The 19,481-nt window shown below is 41.2% G+C and overlaps 1 protein-coding gene across 10 annotated transcripts in view; it reads left to right on the top strand.

The window, feature by feature from the left end:
- Positions 1-19,481, top strand: part of LOC125774671 (uncharacterized) — a 113,445-nt gene that overhangs the window by 60,967 nt on the left and 32,997 nt on the right. The window contains exon 1 of one of the 10 annotated variants that reach the window (XM_049444822.1): positions 9,126-10,376. The exons of 8 other annotated variants lie outside the window; for them this stretch is intronic. In XM_049444822.1, the coding sequence (XP_049300779.1) occupies positions 10,343-10,376 (34 nt within the window). In that variant the 5' untranslated portion in view covers positions 9,126-10,342. Of the gene's footprint in view, positions 1-9,125; positions 10,377-11,335; positions 11,911-19,481 lie in introns of those variants that run through there. One more of the 10 variants, XM_049444813.1, reaches the window with a different exon arrangement.

The raw sequence follows: 19,481 nt of genomic DNA, 5'->3' as shown, positions 1-19,481 counted from the left end.
TTATGAATCTGGACTTTTATTGGACTCAATTGAACGAACCTGCAGCACATGCACAAAAGTCTCTGCTTGCCGTTGACTTGGCTATAAGTCTGGCCGTCGGTTATGTATGGTGTGTGCCGTTTGGTACCCATGGGGACGATGATGGCGATGATGATGTTGTTGAACGAGCGTGCGTAAGACGCCCTGTTGATTTCCATTCCACGGATAAAACGATGCAACGAGTGCTGGTGCATTGCTTCACAGATCATTAGCCAGCTGGTGGGTTTGGGGTTTTCCGTGTGTAAGTGTGTTATTATTTTTAATTAATAGTGCCACGTACGTTCTAGCTTCGCAACAGCATAGAATTGTGCGATGGTTATTATGAATGATGGTATTTTAATGAAATGATTGATCTGTATGTATGTGTAACACTTTTCGACTGAATTATGATAAATTTCGGAAAAGCAATTTCTGATTAATTAAATTAAGTAATTGATGTGATTTGCGTTCCAAATTTCTATCAATCCATATAATGGTTTGGTTTCTTAAAATACTTTCTCTTAACACACTGAGTTTGAAATGATAGTACGACGCATTGCCATCAAACCGTAATTGTGCTCTGCTGCTGTAATAAACACATCATCAATAACAAACCGTTGGTGAGCATTGACTAGAACCCGCAAGCTACATAAAATTGACTTGTTAAGACATTCAGTCATACAACCATAAGTTGGAGAGTTTAGTACAATATCTTTTCCACACCACCGTTTGGTGTTATCCTTAACCAGTGGCCCAATTTAGACCACTGTCCATTTGGTCAGATACATAAACCTTCAACCTACCAGCTTTTGCATCGTTTCGCTCGGAACCTTTTGCCGCAGCATTAGTGGTCAATAAAGTGCGCTTCTTAACGATAAACACTTGTCTGTTTTTTTTCACATTTTGTGCACCCGCGTCAAAACTTACACCATTCAGCACTACCCGTAGGGGGCCTGGTGCCATTTTCCTTTGCCCTCAGCTCCATCTCAAGCTTTACTTCTCCACGAGACTGCAAAACCGGGCGAAACTTTTGCCATCGGGGGAATTTCGGACTAACAACAACACAACATCACGTTCGGTTTCCTCCACCTCAGTTTCTAGTGGTAGGAAAATGTTTGTCCGACGTAAACAATCGAACATGCCTAAAGTTTGACTCTCGTTTGGTTTGGTGTTCTGTGGCACCGAACTCCTCCTGGACTCTGTCCTTGCTCGAATGGACGAATCGAATGGATCGATTGTGCTTAATTAGAGAGCAAAGTTTATTTCCGACCACCACCACCACATCATGAGAACGCGAACATGCCAGATGCAACTTTCGAGATGCACTTCGCATTGCATCAACAATCACGCAAACTGATAGTAGTGTTAGACGGTGTTCTAGTGTTGGTGTTGGTGGAAACAGCGGGGGCACGTGTAGCAGGATAACAAATAATTAGAATCGAAAGCACACACGAAGGCACGGGCACAAAACTTATCTAATTTAATTAGGTAGAGTGGTCAATGTGAATTTTTGTACATGAAGTAAAGGTTTTTGGAGAAGAAAGAAATCGTTGTTTTGAATGATAATTTGCAAGTAACAAAATTTTATTTAAATAATATTTAAATAAATTTGCTATTCAAATTAGCATTACTTTTTTTTTTTTTTTTTTTGCTCGGTTAGAACGGCCTGGCCGTATCAAGACTTATTTTACCACGTAGCAGGATAGTCAGTCCATGCTACGGGGAGACGGTCCGGATGGGATTTGAACCCGGTCCCTGCCGTGCGGACGGGCGCCGTTTTTCACATGCACCACCGGGCCGCCCCAAATTAGCATTACTTAAAGGACTGTTTTTTAGTAAATGGCTGCCTTTAGACTATGCGCTTTGAGGTTTTTTTTTATATTATACTAGCTTACCCAGCAAACCTAGCTTTGCCATTAAACATGCGTTTTGTAATTAAAGCAAACATTTTGAGTGTTCATTCTTAATTCGTGTGGTATTATTAAGAGTGGCGATTAGAGTATATCGTTGATTTATTGAAAATTCTTAAATTATTGCCAGTCTTAATCCAAATGATATTCCCAATCAAAGCAATTTTTCTTCTTTTTTTTGGCTTTTCTTCTTCTTTTATGCTACTTCAGAAGGCATTTCAGGCTTTCTTTGACGATTGAGATTTCATATCATGTCCTTCCGTGTAAGGCGCCGATTCCAGAATTACCACCGAGCCGCAAATCACAAAAAAAATTAACATGAGATAGTGAGAAGTAATAAAAACTGCGAGCAACTCCTGAGTCAATTGGCTTCTTGTACGTATCAAAATGAAGGACTTATTGCACCATGTTCAGGACCCTTTCCACGATCACCGACACATGCATTCGCTGAAAAGAAGCAGCAATTATTGATCCGACGTGTGACCTATTTTTATACAATCGCCAAAACCTTTCTGGGCTAGTTTCGGCTAGTCACCGAATATACCTTTGAAAGAAAAAAGTTGACATGAGCAACTGTATCGTAATTAAAACTGCGAGCAACTCCTGAGCCGTTTGAGATTCTTGTAGGCAGCAAAATGAAGGACTTATTGCACCATGTTCAGGACCCTTTCAAGCATCAATTGTTGATCCGATGTATGGAGTATTTTTAAACTATCAACAAAAGCATTCTGGGCTAGTTCATGGATTGCCGAATATACCTTTGAGGAAAAAAATAACATGAGATAGTGAACAGTAATTAAAACTGCGAGCAACTCCTGAGTCACTTGGACTGCTTGGACGTATCAAAACGAAGGACTTATTGATAATATGTTCCATGTCATGATGCTGAGGACCATCACTACACAACATTTTTTAAATTATTTCTTATCTTGCATTTTACTTACTTTACATACATATGTACATACATCACTCACTTATTTACATTTTATTGAATGAAATTACACAAATAAATCGTTATGTGCACCTACTTTGATTGATTTGTCCGTTAGAATATTTTCGTTTCAGTAATGTTCAACATTAATCGTGTTGAAAAAATGGCTATGTCTACTTGATGTGCTAATAACTGTCAAAACCACCGAAGGAAAAACAGAAAAGAACTCATAATATTGGCCAGAGGCCACCTAACGAAACGAAAAATAGCGGTAAACTTATTCTCATACCTAACGAACGGTCAGCGAAAATTTCATACCAATCGGTTCAGCCGTTTCGGAGGAGTTTGCACACTAACACCGCGACACGAGAATTTTATATATATAGATTAAGCAATTAAATAAATTTCATAAACAGACATTAAATTATAGTGTAACATTATAAAGTTTTAATATTTTTTTTCCGCTCCAAACCGTATCAAGACTTATTTTACCACGTAGCAGGATAGTCAGTCCTTGCTACGAGGAGATGTTACGGTTGAGAACTGAAACCCAGTACTTTCGTGTGCACCGGCGCTATTTATCACATACACTACCGGGTTGTGCCAAAAAAATAAATAAAAATAATAATTTAAAATTAAAATTTTAGGTACTTCGGTATGTTTAGACCTCAGATAACTCTCGATGTATTTGAGGTCTAAAGTCACACATATCGAAATAGCTAAAATTTTATTTTAATTTTTATTTTCTTTTCCCATACTTTTTATGCATTATTGTTCATTATTTCAACAAATCGTGCAGACAAATATTCGAACCAAAAAACCAAAAAATAAATTCAAACAAAATTAACCACCGCAACGGAGCATATGTTGTGATGCAAGCAATCACACATTCGAACCATGCGACCATAAAACTTTACCACCCAAAAGCCAACTGCCAACAAAGCACAAAAGGACGATAAATTTGGCCTCTCGCTTGGTAATGCTTGGTTGTAGGAAAAAAAATTCGCCATATTTTTGTGCACCAAGAAGCTTCAGGGCTAGGTTGACTATTGAGCTTATGTTCGATGTAAGCGAAAAAATTGTGTCACCGATGGCCTTTCCATCTTTCTCCCGATTATCCTGCTGCGTCGTCAAATTACTTGGTTGTAAATTTTTCCCCTAATAAACTAGAATAGTAGATAAATTTTACAAAATACCACAAAGGGGTTGGAATCGCGATCGCTGACCGTTGACAAATGTGCTTTCTTCAAAATCGATCCGTAACATTTGTCCTACAAATCACAAATCGACACTCCTATTTACTGTTTTCGTTTAATTCGCGTTTCGGTCGATTATTTTTATGCCGATTTGACATAAAACCCCTTTAAAACGGAACTTCACTAGAGGGGCAACAATCGGGCAATGTTACCGAGCACATCAAACGCCTTCAACGCACTGAAAAGTCGATGAAAAAAAACGGGAAACAATTTACTACTCGACTCGCGAAAAGCGATAGCACAAATTGTTAACCAATTAGCCGTACACAGGCGCCCACAAGTGATGCGCAATAACTAATACCCGCGAAGTGTAGTCCAGTTTCAACGGGCACACGACACAGTGCACTCCCTCCTTTTCCTGGAGGCTACGGCACGAGAAAAGCTCGTCGACACCAAAAGCGTGTGGGCAGCAGTTTGTATGCACATCCAAGTCGAGGTACCATCCGTTCCCGGGACAACCTCCCTTCAATGCAATCAATCAAAGTGTCTACGTGTGTGCGAGTTGGGAAAAGCAGCCCCCCCCTCACAAAAATGGTTGGCCGAGGGTAGAGCAAAACCCTGGAGGAAATCGAGCGTGCCTCTAGCGAACATACTAATCGACCCCCGATGGCCGGGGTGTCTAGTGCGGTTGGGCACTCGAAACATCGAACAAGAGATGCTCCCACGTTGATTAGGTATTGAGTATGCGGTTGTGTGCGCATCATTATCGGAAGGTAGTGTGCCCCGAGCCTAGAACCCAGGGGTACCTTTGGACGGTGCCGTCAAACGGCGATGAAGTAATATCGTAACAGTTAACGTTGGTGGTTCGGTCTCGATAGAAAACGGTGTAAAGTTCACTATCAAGTCAAATTTGAAAGGACTAGGAATAGGAAAAGTGCATCAAGAAACGCATCCTAGCCCGCACATGGCCAAAATTAAGCCGTGACTGTTCGCTTGAGACTACTTCAGTGAAGTAGTTTTCTATTGCTATTCCAATTCACCACAAAACCAAACACAACAAGTGTTAATTATAATATTTCGAATCGATTTCCCATTCTCGGGGGTGGAATTTAGTTCGTGTGGTTTTCCCCGCACACAAATGGCCATGGCGTGTGTATAAACCCTGTTAATTAGTTAATTAAGTTCTTCATACTAAAAATGATGTTCAGCGATGTTTAAACTAGCCGCCCCGTTTTGGTGAAACGTGTATTTCCGGTGAAGCTCTAGAATGGTGATAACGCACCATGGTGGCGAAGACGACCTTTTCGCTTCGGATGTTAAAAAGCAGCAGCAAATGTGAATGTTAGACCAAACTAAAATAGATCGGTACAATAGATGACACTTCTAAACTATATTTCGATCGGTTGCCCTTTTAGCACTGTTCGCTAAAATGGTAATGGCTCGAACGATCCGGAAGTTTGATGAGTGGAGCTTTTATTCCCCCGTTAGGGTGGGGTGGTGAAAAGTTGTAAATGATACCAGCACGAAGGGGAAAGTTCTTTTGTTCTTCGCCCCGTATGCTACCCGGTGTCTACAGTGAGGGCACAGAAGGGGACTTAGGGTGCATGGAAGAAATTATGATAAATGGGCCTCATACAGAGAGTTCGCTATGGAATGGGTGTTCCGATCGAGGTCGGAACCTCGTTTCAAATATCCTATTAAAAGTAGTGTTTTTTTATCATTATTGCATATTTGGTGTCGAATCGCAAATTAAGTAATTCCAATATGCGAAACATATTTGTTTCTTTATTACTTTTTAATTTACTTACTTAAAAAAACATTGGATCTGTTTTTGAAAAACATTAGATTAAAATTGAACACATCGAAAGTTCGATTCTGAATGTGTTAAAGAAAATATTTTTCATCTCCTCGACTTTAATTATTAGTTTAATCAATCTTATACTATGAGCCCGGTGGGATCTGCGCGAGGTTATTTATTATGAGTGCGACGTTGTGCTATATGTAGACAAAAGCTTTAAGCTCCTCGCGCACAACACACCAGCGACTAACTGTGGCATCAGCAAATAACAGCCAAAGTACGGAACTTTCCAACCAGACGAAAAACGATTTATAAGCCATTATATACTATGGCTATAAGTTACCAAATAAAGTCAAAATTGATGTGCATTGGTTTAACCTTTTCGGTGCAAAGTTTAGCCTAAAATATGACTCTGCCCGAATCTTAGCACACATGCTTCGGAGCGAAAAGGGGGGCCTCCTTCTGTCTACGAAACATAACACATAAAATTAATTAATCTACTTTAATGAGCTCTTCGGTGGGGTTACAGTTTCGGAAATAAAGGCATTGATTAATTAAACCACTTTCACACATACAATTTCGTACCGGCGTTGATGAAGAAATTTTCACTTTAAAGCTTCACATTCTAAAGCGTCTTCGGAAAGATATCGAATAGCGTATCCAATGCTAATCAAGTGTACTTGATTGAATGTTGGTGCAACCGAGAAACACTTGTGAATAGGGGAAGTCTTTTGTTTAACTTGTCAACCCGCACCTCATTATCATTAAACATTCAGCAAATCAAATGCTGCGGATCCGGGCAAACATTTGTCGCACACAGTGATTGTGTGTTAAATTGACGATTGAACATTAAGACAAACAAGCGTGGTGTGGAGTTTTCCATTTGGACGTCAAACGTGTGCCAATCCTGCGGGAATCCCAGCATCCCAGCCATCGTTATCCTCACTTCTCACGTGCCACGCGGTTTTGGTTTTAGGGTGAAGCATACAAACCAATCAGCAGATCGCACGATTCAATACCATTCACCATCGACAATGGAAGATCTGCCCCGGGGCATTACTTATTAATGTCAATAATTATTCAATTTATACGCCATCAATTGGTAACTAGCTACGACGGCGGCTATAGGGGACTATCCGCGGAACTCTTATGTGTTGGCAGTTATTCCACTTTTATCACCCACTATTTCAGTGTCTGTGTGCATGGGTGGACGGACGGTTTGTTGCGTGAGCGCCCAGAAGTGAGGAGAGCCACAGCTCGGCAATGGATCCGGTTTCCGGTTGTAAAGATACACGGAATTGTACGGCGGAACTTATGGGTTTGACAAATTTCTTGCCGTGGGAAGAGGAAAAACCGCATCTCAATTAGAAACGGAGGAATCGATTACATGCGAACGATGCCATCGAGAACCCATTCGTGGTTCCCGATTCAGCTTCCATACACTAGGAGCGTTGTAACATCCAGGATGGCTATTTTTGTACCGCATTTGTTTTATTTCGCTGTTATCTTCCACTTCGTTTCACGTGGCAAATTGCTAATTGAAAGTAAAATTAATTATTTGCTAAGATACACTGAATGAGAATGATTTTCATTGTCTGCATTTAGTACAGGAAATAGTAAGGAAAACAAAAGTTTATTTACTGGTGTACCATAAAATTGTTTTTATGTCTACAATTTGATCAGAAAATTGCTCAGAGATTTTTTATGTTCCTACTGGTTTCATTTTTTTTATTTATTTACTCAACTGTATGTCCTTCCATTTTCGTTACTTCTCGTTTTACTCATCGCTTGTAATTGCTGTGCGGTGTAGAAATTTGAGGCTAGTAAATGGTAAGGAATACCATCAGTATAAGACGAGCGAAATTAATTATTTCGGTCTCGGCTGTTGATGGTGGTCCTTGTACCATCAACTGTATACTAAAAATGGACCAGTAGCTTTAGGGCAGTTGGATCATTTTCCCTGTTCCTGTCATCCAGGGGCCCCGATGTTCGCTCGTTAAGGATTAAAGTACGCTAGGTCAAGAGCTATTACATGTGTTCTTTTTTGTGGCTGTTTTCTGTACTTCTAGCCGTGGCTATTGATAATGGTTGAATGGGTAAAATAGACGAGAAAGTAACATTCGGCACTGTGTTATCATTTGTGTTTGCCCATTCGAGCGATTCGAAGGTGTAGTAATGCGGAAATATTTTTCATTAAAATTAAGTTACATTTGCAACTACCGTAGAACGTCGATTATCCGTTGTTGGTTTAACCAGCGGGCGGATTAATCGTGCTTCGAAAATTGACAGCTGTTCAACCGTGGTGAACCTTTGTACCAATTTATTTTAAAATATTTTTATTTTACCCTCTAAACAAAATTTTAACTGTGTTTTAACTGTTATTGTAATAATTTGTTTGCTTCGGAATCGTTTTTGGTACCAAAAGGAGTACCAAAGAGTGCCATTTTATTATTGGATAACGCTCCGTCACATCCAGCGGAATTCATTTTGAACACAGATGCCATGTTTTTTTACCAAATTTCTTCCCACAAAATGTAACTAGCATAATCCAACTAATGGACCAGGTAGTAAGTAAAAAGTTCACTGAAACGACTATACTGATCCATTATCTTGAATATTTATATTTCTGAAACAGGACGACCAAGTGTTGGATTTTTGGAAAAAATAAGTGTTGCTATATACAGTGATAGTATAGTAAAGTCCAGTATAGTATATAGATAGGGGGCGGTCCGGTGGTGCATGTGATAAACGGCGCCAGTCCACACGGCCGGACCGGGTTCAAATCCCATCCGGACCGTTCCCCCGTAGTAAGGACTGACTATCCGGCTACGTGGTAAAAATAAGTCTAGTAAGCCAGAAATGGCCGGCGTGACCTGTAAGGTCGTTAAGCCAAGAAGAAGAAGAAGAAGTATATAAACTTTATCTAGATTGACATTTAAGATTTAATTTTTATACATTGACATTTAAGCGTCTATTATCCGTGGAAATCGATTAACCGGCATCAGTCCCGAGCACCCCGGATAATCGACGTTCCATTGTAATTTTATACATCGCATGTTATCAGATAACACTTAAAACACATTCTAGGTTTTTAATTTGAGTATAAATTTTAATACATTTTGCTCTTGAAACCACAAGTACCTGTTCTCGGTTAGATTGCAATCTGCATCGAAATCCTCTTGCATACAGAAAATTAATTACCTGCACGGCAGCATGTTCGAAGTGAGCGTAGTAAGGGCAATGGGTAAACAGCAGCCAAGGCTCATAACATCCTATTCACGTTTCAAAGGAATGTACCTGTAAAGCTTCTTCTCATAACGCATGCACATATACTGGCGGGCTGGAAAGCAGCAACCCAAAGTCAGCTACACGCTAGGACGGATTTGCTAATAAATCCTTCTTCAGCAGACGCGCGCTTTTCCACATGATATCTGTAATTGAATTTGAAGATGGAAGGGAAATATGCTACCAAAAACACCGATCCAAACGGTACGGCGATGTTTGGGTATTTGCAAGTCACTTTATCCAGGTGGAAGCACAAACATGCCGTACTCGCGTGTGCATCCTGTACCATGTTGGTTGTCAACATGGCTAAATCGAATGTTTGTTGAGAATATGTTGTTTGCAGGTGCAAAAAAACGGGGTGGAAAATGGGAAAGTAAGAACGTTGTTTTCAAGTAGACGATACACATCACGTCTCCTACACACACTTTTAACACTGTGCATATGTGCATAGTGCAACACGTGTCTAGATAGGTATCGTTTGCAACAGCCAAATAAATAAACGGTCTCGTTTATTAGTGTTCCCTGACATATACGCACATGCATGGCACCGGTGTATAGTGCAACAGCATCCACTTGTTTCTTCTAAATGCTTCAACATGTTCGAATACTGTTCGAAACTGCCATGATGTGCGAACCTCTGAAATGATTGGATTTAAATTTGGAAGTTTGTTGTGCCAAAAATATTCCCAATTGAATTTCTATGGCATCGCTAAGCTACTTTCAAACTACCTACCCACCTGGACAAAGTTCGTAAAACAGCAGACCCGGTATGGCTTTTGCCCCAGTGCTACTACGATCACAAAAAGAAGCTTTTCAGTGTGCATCATTTTTCTTTTTTATCTTACTTTTTTTGTTTGTTGATTGTTTTTTGGGATAAAAATACCTTTTTACAAGAAGACACGTCGTTGATGGGGCATGATGGAAAGCAGGTTAGGTTCGTTAGGTAAAATGTGAGTAAAGTAAAAATAGCGTTGCACGTGTTCTAGAGCTTCACCGGTTCAGCCCTCTCACAGGCCGTTTCGGTACGCCGTGGCTTGCATTTGTTTCGGCATTTCTTAAAGGCTTATGAAATTTACCTTATAACCCTAAAGACATTGACAGCTGGCAGCCGGGTACGAGATATGGTACAATACCTTCAAAACATCACAACACAAGCGAGTAAAGTGTCTGCTGCATCCCTGTCTTGACAACGCTGTCCGAGAAAATGTGCAAAATACGACGATCATTTTTCTTCTTTGGTAAGGCTCAAACTATATCCAAAAGACACTCACACACGAGAGGGGGATTTTCGCCTCAAGAGGGGTGGTTCCTTTATTTTGCACTGGAAAGTTTCCACCAAAAACGCACTTACTCCACTTATCACCCATCCATTTTGCCGTTTGGGTGGTATTGTTACTGTTGTGTTTCACCAAACATCATCCACCACCATACGCTCTACACACGCCGGTTATATTGTGGACAGGAAAAATAGGCTTAGACAGTGGAACAATGTGGAAAATTTGCACACTCATTTCCGAGGAACTGGTGCAGCACCTGCTTCACATCTTTCTATCTATTATGATGCGTCCACCCACCCAGGCCCACTGGAGTGTGGGGGTGGTTTGTTGAGAAGCGGGCATGGAATGTGGTTGGGAAATCGAATCAAAAATCCATGCCAATGGCTTCGAAAGTTTAGCACCCACTTTCGCACACAACTACACACCCACACTTATAAATATAGGAAGGCATCTCGTTCCCGTCATTGCCAAACGTTCATTTTTTTGCCAAGAACGAGGATGTTGATTTCACCTGAAAATGGTAAATAAAAAAATCGTATCAAAATTATGATATAACCTCGAGAAGGGAATAGAAGATTGTAGCCCAGATTGGATCCAATGCTTCTCCTTTTCTGTACGAAATTTGGCAGGTACGTGCATTTCAGTAAGGAGCGATTTGTTAACGAGATTGCTGCCGAACGCAGCTGTGTACTTTTGGGCGAGTTGTTTTGTATAAATTGTTATTTGTTTTCACCGCACGTACTTTTCTTACTTATCTGGAAATATCAAGAGAGTACAGGTAAGGAAATTTTATAGTAAAACATCGATTATGCAACTGCTGGATTATTATTATATTTCTTTTATTATTAAGAACATTTTTTTTAATGATAATTATAAAAACACTCATTTGAAAATATTTTTACAATTGAATCCTTGCACGTTTTGAGAAACACTGACATTCCTGTTGGAAAATTCAAACATCATTTAACGCGTGCAAGAAAGTACACCCGTACCTTTACCATTTCAAGCAAATCCAGCATAACGCAAACATAATCCCTTTTGCGCGAAAAGGAATGTAAAAAGCACCGTAGAAGAAGCTCTGCTGAACAGCTGCAGCTGTTTCTGACCGTTATGCTATCGTGCTGCTATGTTTTCAAACACCACCACAACCGACACGCATCATCTCGCGATACCACGGATGAATGTGTGAATGTGTGTAAGCTTGCCGCGCATCGTAAAAGAGAGTTGTATTGATGCGTGCGTAAACATAACAAAAACGGAAGTGCGCTAGTAGTGGTGTGTCCTAGTGTAGAAGAATAGAATAGTGGTCACATGTGTGTGAGTGTTGGGGGATGCGTGAACAGCATAAAGCGAAAGAGGCATTTGTTTTTGTCAGTTACGAAGAACGCGCCCATTACATATTGCCGATCGAGCGGATTGTTGACACAAATTTCGGGCGCAGCGACATCGGTGCTGTGGCTGTGGGGGAAAAAATTGATTCCATTCCAAGTGTTCGGTAGTTACTATTTAAATTGTCACCGCAAACGATCATTACGAGGGGGGAAAAAAGACGCCGCCTTACGCGCGATATATGTGAAACTCGGTCTCAAGACATATTGACGCACCACCGACGCAGAATTTGTATGGAAGAAAGTCGTGCGTGTGGGACATTCCGTTCGAACAGTGCAACTAAAGTTTCGTGCCGTATGTATGTGATCCGTACGTTGTGTTTTGTTGTCTGTTTGTGAAAAGAAATAAGGGATGTTTTCCTGCAGACGCCGCTTAAATAAAAGTGCACGATAAACAAGCGTTCGATGTGGAAAGAAAGTTGGCACAAGAGAGTGAGATAGTGAAAAATTGCCACGAAAAAAAAGGCGTATCCTTGTCTTGCCTTGTTACGTATCGTTTGTTCCGTGTGCGGGCGGGTGGCGTAAAGTTTTCACAAGTTCAATTAAAAATAAAATAGCGGAAAAAAAGAAAACTTCCCGCTGCCCCGGTCTTGTGGTGGTGCCCAAGTTACGTGTCGTGTCCGTGAATGAGTGAGTGAAGAAAAGGCTAAAGTGAAGCGTAAAACATCTCTATCATCTCTATACGCCGTTCCATATCTCCTTGGCAACGGTAACGGATGGAAAATGGTGAAATTTAAAGAAGAATGTAAAGAAAGGAAAACAAAAAGTGCAAGAAAACCTCACTCCATTCGTTTTTCTTCAGCTTAATCATCCACATACACACGGTACAAAGATAACAAATGGAGGAGAGAGAAAAAAAAACTGAAACGTTTCTAACGGCGGTGGTTTTGAATTGTGTTAAAACCGTCTTCACGACCGACCATGTTTCCCTCAAACGGAAGATGTTTCCCGATAACAAAAAAAAAGAAATGAAACGCACAACAACAAAAACTGCTTGCAATTGAGCGTGGAAAGCAATCGACAAACGGTGTGGAAATCTCCCAGGAGAATGAGAGAGCGAGAGAAGCGAGGAACGGAAACAAAAAAAGTGAAATTAATCGCGGAAAAATTGCTTCACTGTCATTTTCGAATGAAATGAAGAGTGAAATGGGCAAACACATTTCATCAGAGGTTGGAAAGAAAGCAGAAGAAAAGAAAGGCCGGTTTGTGCGTGATAAAATGAAAAGAAGAAAAGCAAATACTAACCCTCCTTCTCCTCCCCCCCCCCCCCCTCACCCACACCGTCCCTCACATAGTAGTACACGTGTAAGAGCCCCACAGGCAGCATGGAATGGAAAACATGCTGCGAGCTGTGCGCGAACAAAACACAAATGCGCAAGGAAAAATACGCCAAACGGCTTTTGGGGCGATGCGTTGCTTGTAATGCGAACGTCATGGGAAATATTCATCTTGTAATGGTGGAAAACAAAAGGAAACATAGCCTACGATAGCATTTGGCCCTCCGCCTCTCGAGCATCGACAATGGGTTTTCCCTTTCCCTGGAAAAATGTGAAAACAACAAAACGCTTATTGGCACATTTTCATACCTACTATCGTTGAACGCACTGTAAACATGTGCTGCGTGGTATCTTGGATCCGTCAGTTATTTGAATTTAAACTGTCACATTTCAATAGCGCACCAACATCATTTTGCGTGGCAGATTCACTTTCTTTTTTGTGCGTGTAATGCTACTGATTTACGCTCGTTCAAAAACTGTTCTGTTTGTCCGCCATTAGTTACGTTTTGACGGGCGGTAAGCATACCTTCAGGCGCAAGCAGAATGTCAAATACATGTTTACGCCCGTGGAGCGAAGGGTTAAGAGAAGCATATTTGCATCGCGCTTTCGCTGTATCGTTTTGTTTTGTTTGTGGGTCTGTTCTTTACTTTATCTTTATACTTTCTTTGCATTTCCTTCATTCACAAGAAAAAAAAACATTCACACCCGCAGCTACTTGAAAAGCCTCGTAAAGCGACAACATAAAAAAAAGAAACAGTGCGCCCCATCTTTTGTGCTGTCAGTTTAAGCAAGAAACCGGGCAATTTAATGCGGAACCGAAAAAGCTTGTCAGCTTTGACAACCTCGACAGGGTTAAATCATCCGGATGTTGTCATCTTGTGGTTCACCGTTTGGAAAATATTAAACATTACCTTCGTCGTTTTTTTGCTGCCTTGTTTGAATACAACATTTTCCCGCCTTTCCTATTGTGTCTGTGTGTTTTGATGGGGTAGTAAGACAAACCACCCGAAAAGGAAAGCTTTGGGAGGAAAATAAAATGCAAACAGGGAGGGCATTTCTCCCACGCGTTATAGGGGGATGGGAAGGGGGGAAGAGGTATTGGGAAAGCTTCGCTAGACGAAAGAGAAAGTTAATTTGTAGCGAAGCGCGGTGGATGATTTTTCATCGCGATCGCGATGAAACGTGCTTTTCTTTCAATCGTTCAAATGTTGCATTTCCTCTGTTCGTTGCACCGAATGCGAGAACTCGAAGCGGTAGTCGATTGCATCGCAGTCATTCATCCCCTTTTATATAACGGATTAATTACATCTTTCACCGATGCTTTGCTCTTTCCCATAAGAGCTGGTTGGCCGCTTTACCATCTTTTTAGGCGTGCTTCAACAGCTGGTGGGAGTTCTCTGGTCTCTCTAGTTAGTCACATCATTATGTCACACAGTATCAGTACGCTGTAATCAGTGTACGAAAGGGCACTATAGCTTGATCGTTGTGTGATTTTTTTTTTAATTTTAATGTTGTGAAATTCTATTGTACAAAACTGTCGATTATTTCCGGAATTTAAATTCCGAAATCGTTACTAAAATGTGCTTATTGTTTGTAATTAATTGATATAATAATCACAAAACAACGATCCCTGTTGTGTAACTTCTTGATCTCTTGAAGTGAACTACGTGAACCATACGCTCGGCTTTACAGGACAAATGTATCGTCCTCCGAACGTGACAGACGTCTCAAAGCAACTTATCATTCTGGTATAGCAAAAATCCTTCTAAATTGCCAGCACCAGAAGGGTGAGACGCACCATGAAAGAAGTTCACCAGCCGCAAGCGAAACAAACACATAATAATCATTTTTTGGCAAACGAAGCCTGGTGGCGATTTGTGACCGTTTCCATGCCGAAAACGAAGGAACCAATTTGTATCCTTCCTCTGCAAAAACCCAGTTTTCCCCCCATCCCGTGATCCCCAAATCGTAGCTGCCGGGATACCGGACCGCTAGCGGCAACTCCAACAAATCGACCTCAATTTGGCACCCCGATGGCTATTACTTGAAGATCGTTTCGTACCCTACCATACCGTCGACCGTCGTCAATACTGTGACCTTGTTCTTTTTTTTTCGTTTCGTTGTTACTTCTCGGCATAACCGAAAGAACGAAAAATCCCTCCGGAATCATCACTCTAAGGTTTTACGCGTCAGTAGTCGGTCCATAATGTTGGATGCGGTGGACGGACGAAAAAAAAGGGGAGATCCATTAACAGCTGGTCCGTCCAAAAAGGGAATATTTGGCTCTTCCTGCAACCCATCAACATCCCATCAGGCTGTTGGAAGAAAGAAAAAAAAGACCGAATATATATATTCACGGATGATTTTCCATTTCCCCATGAGGCTTGACCGCGAGCACCCGCATGTCATGGTGAAATAGCAGAATGATGCAAAGGAAAAGCTGCTTTTGTGCCACACTGTGGAAAATGTGCCGCCACCCGCGGGTGTTGTTCGGTTGGGTCTGTTGGGTCCTTTGACCGAGTGACGTTTTGATACTTTCTGGCACGCGCGTCTCGTGTTGTGCCTGGCTGTAATTTGAGCGCCAGAAGGTGTCAGGAGTTACGGTGCTGCCGTAGAGGAAAGAGGACCATCAGAGGACCAACAGAGAGAGTATAGAGTTGTAACAGGCCGAACATGAGAAAATCGGCTGTTTAATCGGTGTGACATTTTGAAGGATCGGATCGGTTTCAGTTGACTTTTTTTTGCACTTTATTTCCTGTGGACAAAAAAAAAGGGAACTTTCTATGAGGGAATGGGAAAAAAGAAAGAAAAAGCACGATTAAAAAATAGAATCGTAAGTGGAGTAGGAAGTCATGCATAAATCACGACAGCGGACTTTCAAGAAGGATCACGTGCCTTTCAAGCATTTTTTTTTGCATAAGAATAGCAAAGAATAACTTTGAGGGAAAAAATTGAATCCTTAAAAAATTTACACAATTTTTTTTAAATTTTTTAAAGGAACTCACATATTTTTCAATGCTTTATAAAAATGCTGTGCTATTCAATGCTATGTGTGAGCTTTCTATTATGTATTTTGAAGCTACACAAATAACGTTTGATTCAGGGTTTTGTTTAAATTGCAATCAATAAATTGATTTACATTGAGTTGATGTAAATTTCGCAATCAATTGTTTTTTCAATGAAATACATTGCATGTTTAACGTCACACGTTTTGGTTGAAATATCGAACATTGGACAGGTTCGGTTGTGTAGCTTAACAGCTTAGTCTCGGTTCACATCAATCGTTGTACTCAATCAGCAGACCGAAATTGTAGTAATTCGATAACGTGTACTTCCTTTTGTCCAGATCCCAAACCCCAAACCAGATACCGCCTGCAATGGTTTCCGGTATCCACTAATAAACCTTCCTCCACCAGTCACGATACACCGATGGTCTGCTCCCCTTGCATATATCCACGCAGATCCCGCCAACACTGACACCCGAGGGATATTCGCTACTGCAGCTAATTCCAAAAGCAATTCGTTATCAGAATCGTGCGGAGTGTGGAGTGGGCGAAGTCACCATCATTCATGGACCCACACAAAACGATGACTTCAGGGGGTTGATGGGTGTCTTCTGGAGAAGTAATGATGTGACGTGACGAGATAAAAGTACGATCACACAACACAACTAACAAACTGCTCCTTTTCTTGGGTGTTGCTTCTCCTCCCCCGGGGTCTTTCAGTATCTTCCGTGGGTGACCTTTTCGACGGGCTTTTCCTTCCTTCCCCACTTCCAGCCGCCACTGATTGTGACTAATGGTTAAGCTCTACCAAAAAAAAAATGCCCCGAGGCCCTCCCCCATTCGGTAAAAAGGGAACGAAATGTAGCGGCGACGAATAAAAAATGAAGCAAATTTCATTGCGAAAACTCTTCACCACCGACCTTCGGTGCTCCACGAGCGAGGGCACACGTTTCGTTTGCTGCAAAACTTCAAACGGAAACATTTCGTACCAAAAAAAAACTTGTGCTTTCGCGGTATGGGAAGCGCAAGGAAGCTCGCCATAAATGGAAATCAGCTCGTAACGCGCAGGCAGCGAATGTCACAAATTCCGACGCCAAATTCGATACGCCGCTCTTACTGTTGTAAACATTCCCGGCAGACATTTCCGGTGCTGGCAAAACCGGGAAACATCGCATTTTGCTAGCTTGAAATCGAATTTTTGGAGGGTGCTTCTATGTTCTTCCTTTGCTTTTGCACGCTGGGAAGGGAGGAATTGTGTACCATTTTTGGGGTTATTTTATTTTATTTCACTGTCGTTGAGTGGCATTGATGGGAAAAAGATTTCAATCAAGCAGAAGATGGCGTTTGCATTGGTAGGTAGAGAATAGAGAAATGTGTCTGTGTGTGGCCCCATAACCGAACGGAAAGTTCCTGGAAGAAGTGTCAGTACCTAAAGCTGGTCGATATTGTTATTTCTTCTTTGCGGGTGACAGCATCCGGAACATTGTACATGGCGTACGCGCTGTTTCGAAATTCATCAACAGACCATCAAGGCCAACAGTCGACAGTGGATGAAAAGTCGTGAAAGAAGATAACATTGATACACACCACACGCTTCAGGACGCTGTACGAAACCGGAAAAACTTGCCAGAAAAATGAACCACAACGGAAGCAAAGGTTAACGAGCAGACATGAAAGCGAGCGCAAAAGTCCAAAGTTTGCCATCGAAGAATCTTGACTTGCCGTCGTGGAAAACTCGCTGCGAAAACTTTTGCCCAGAACATCATCAAACATTTTCATTAACCGTTTTCCTGGCGGAAAACTTGAAGAGCTAGAAAATTTATCCTTCCCCACTGAAGCATCTTCAAAGATTGTTCCGGCATTGGTTGACAGCATGCACATTGCTTCGAAAGCTCGCGACTAGTTTATGTGTGTTCAAGATTTTCAAACACTTGTCTCTTTGCTTCCCGATCGTCCTGTACTTGGGGGTAGGGGGATTTTCGGGAAATTTCACTTCCCAGCGGTATGGCACACTCTACGCCGATGACGTTACCGGTTGAGAACTCTGCCAAAGGTTCGTTAGCATGTCTGCTTCTCGGCGAAGAATTTCCAAATTTTATTATCCCATCCCAGTATCGTCGTGAATCTGATCCCGGGAGTGATCATCTCGTGGGTAAAAGATCATAGCTCTGAAGCTATGTAATCAAATATTGCAAACTGTCGGATGAGAAGTGGTACAGCGATAAGCTTTCAGCCCGTGGACCATGAGAACAAACTCGTCCAAATATCTGTTCGGTTTAGTGGAAATCTCGCAAAAAAAAGCGTTTGGAATAAGCGTTGAATAAATGTAGTTTTATTGCAAAATAGCATCAACTGTAATGCAAGCATTTTGAGAAGGTTTTTATTTCCAAATTCTATTTAGCAAATTCTATTACGCATTATAAATTGAATCGCGGTAAATTTGTATTTCCTGAAAGTAACCATCAGTTTTATGCAATTTTCCATTTACTTTTATACTATTATTGTTGAATGAAAAAAGAAATCATTTCCATTCAGCGAATGGAAACAGCAATTAGGTTATCCGTGGCCATTAAACAGTCATCCCATCACTGAAAGCGATATGAAGCTTGGTTCTGTTGCATTATCCTGGAGAATCTTTTTATACATTTTGTAGTCTAGTTTTAGCATTACACTCCTGAAGGGGATTGGTGCACAAAGTTCCATTTCCCGTTGTGCTCCATTCACTTTCCACTGCACATTATTTTCCATTGCGCTTCCTAGCTATACGCTATTTTCCTTATGCATAAACCCGAAAGGTGAAAGTGAAAAGGTAAATGTGTTGTCACGCAGAAACATGGTGCTCATGGGGACCGATACTTTCCTTCAGAGCACGCGGATTAGCTGAGATAATGGATTTTTATCGCCCGCAAGAAATGTTCCCGTTGTGCTTTGGTTCTTTGGAGAATCTGTCCTCCCAACTCGCCCGGGAGCTATTTTAGAATATTTTATCAGCATGAAGCTTTTTTCTAGTGCCAAAAGCGAAAACGCGTAGTCCTTTCTTTTTAAATAGAATTAAGGAGGTTTGTACGGTTAATGAGTAGAGTAGTCCGTTGAGAAGAAGATCCTGTTAAAAGTTTCCCTTCGTTCGGAAGACTATTTTTAAAACTTCTTCAATTTGTTTCTGAACTACCGGTAACAGAAAAAAGGGAACACTAAGAAATTAATGAAAATGCCCTTGAAATTACTTACTTTCTTAGTGAACTGACCACAAACAATGCGCTTGATCAACCCAACTGTATGGATGATGTGTAAAAGAAAACAAACAACGGGAGATTTTGTTTGTTTAGGTTGGAGTTTAGCATTTTTCGGAACCCTCTCGCACCCCTCAGGTTGTGGCTACTGTTGATGCACACGTT

The sequence above is a fragment of the Anopheles funestus genome, chromosome 2RL (assembly GCF_943734845.2).
Source record: "Anopheles funestus chromosome 2RL, idAnoFuneDA-416_04, whole genome shotgun sequence".
In the NCBI taxonomy this organism is placed as follows: Eukaryota; Metazoa; Arthropoda; class Insecta; order Diptera; family Culicidae; genus Anopheles; species Anopheles funestus.
Note: the sequence above shows the minus strand (reverse complement) of the source record. Positions and strands in the feature narration are given on the sequence as shown.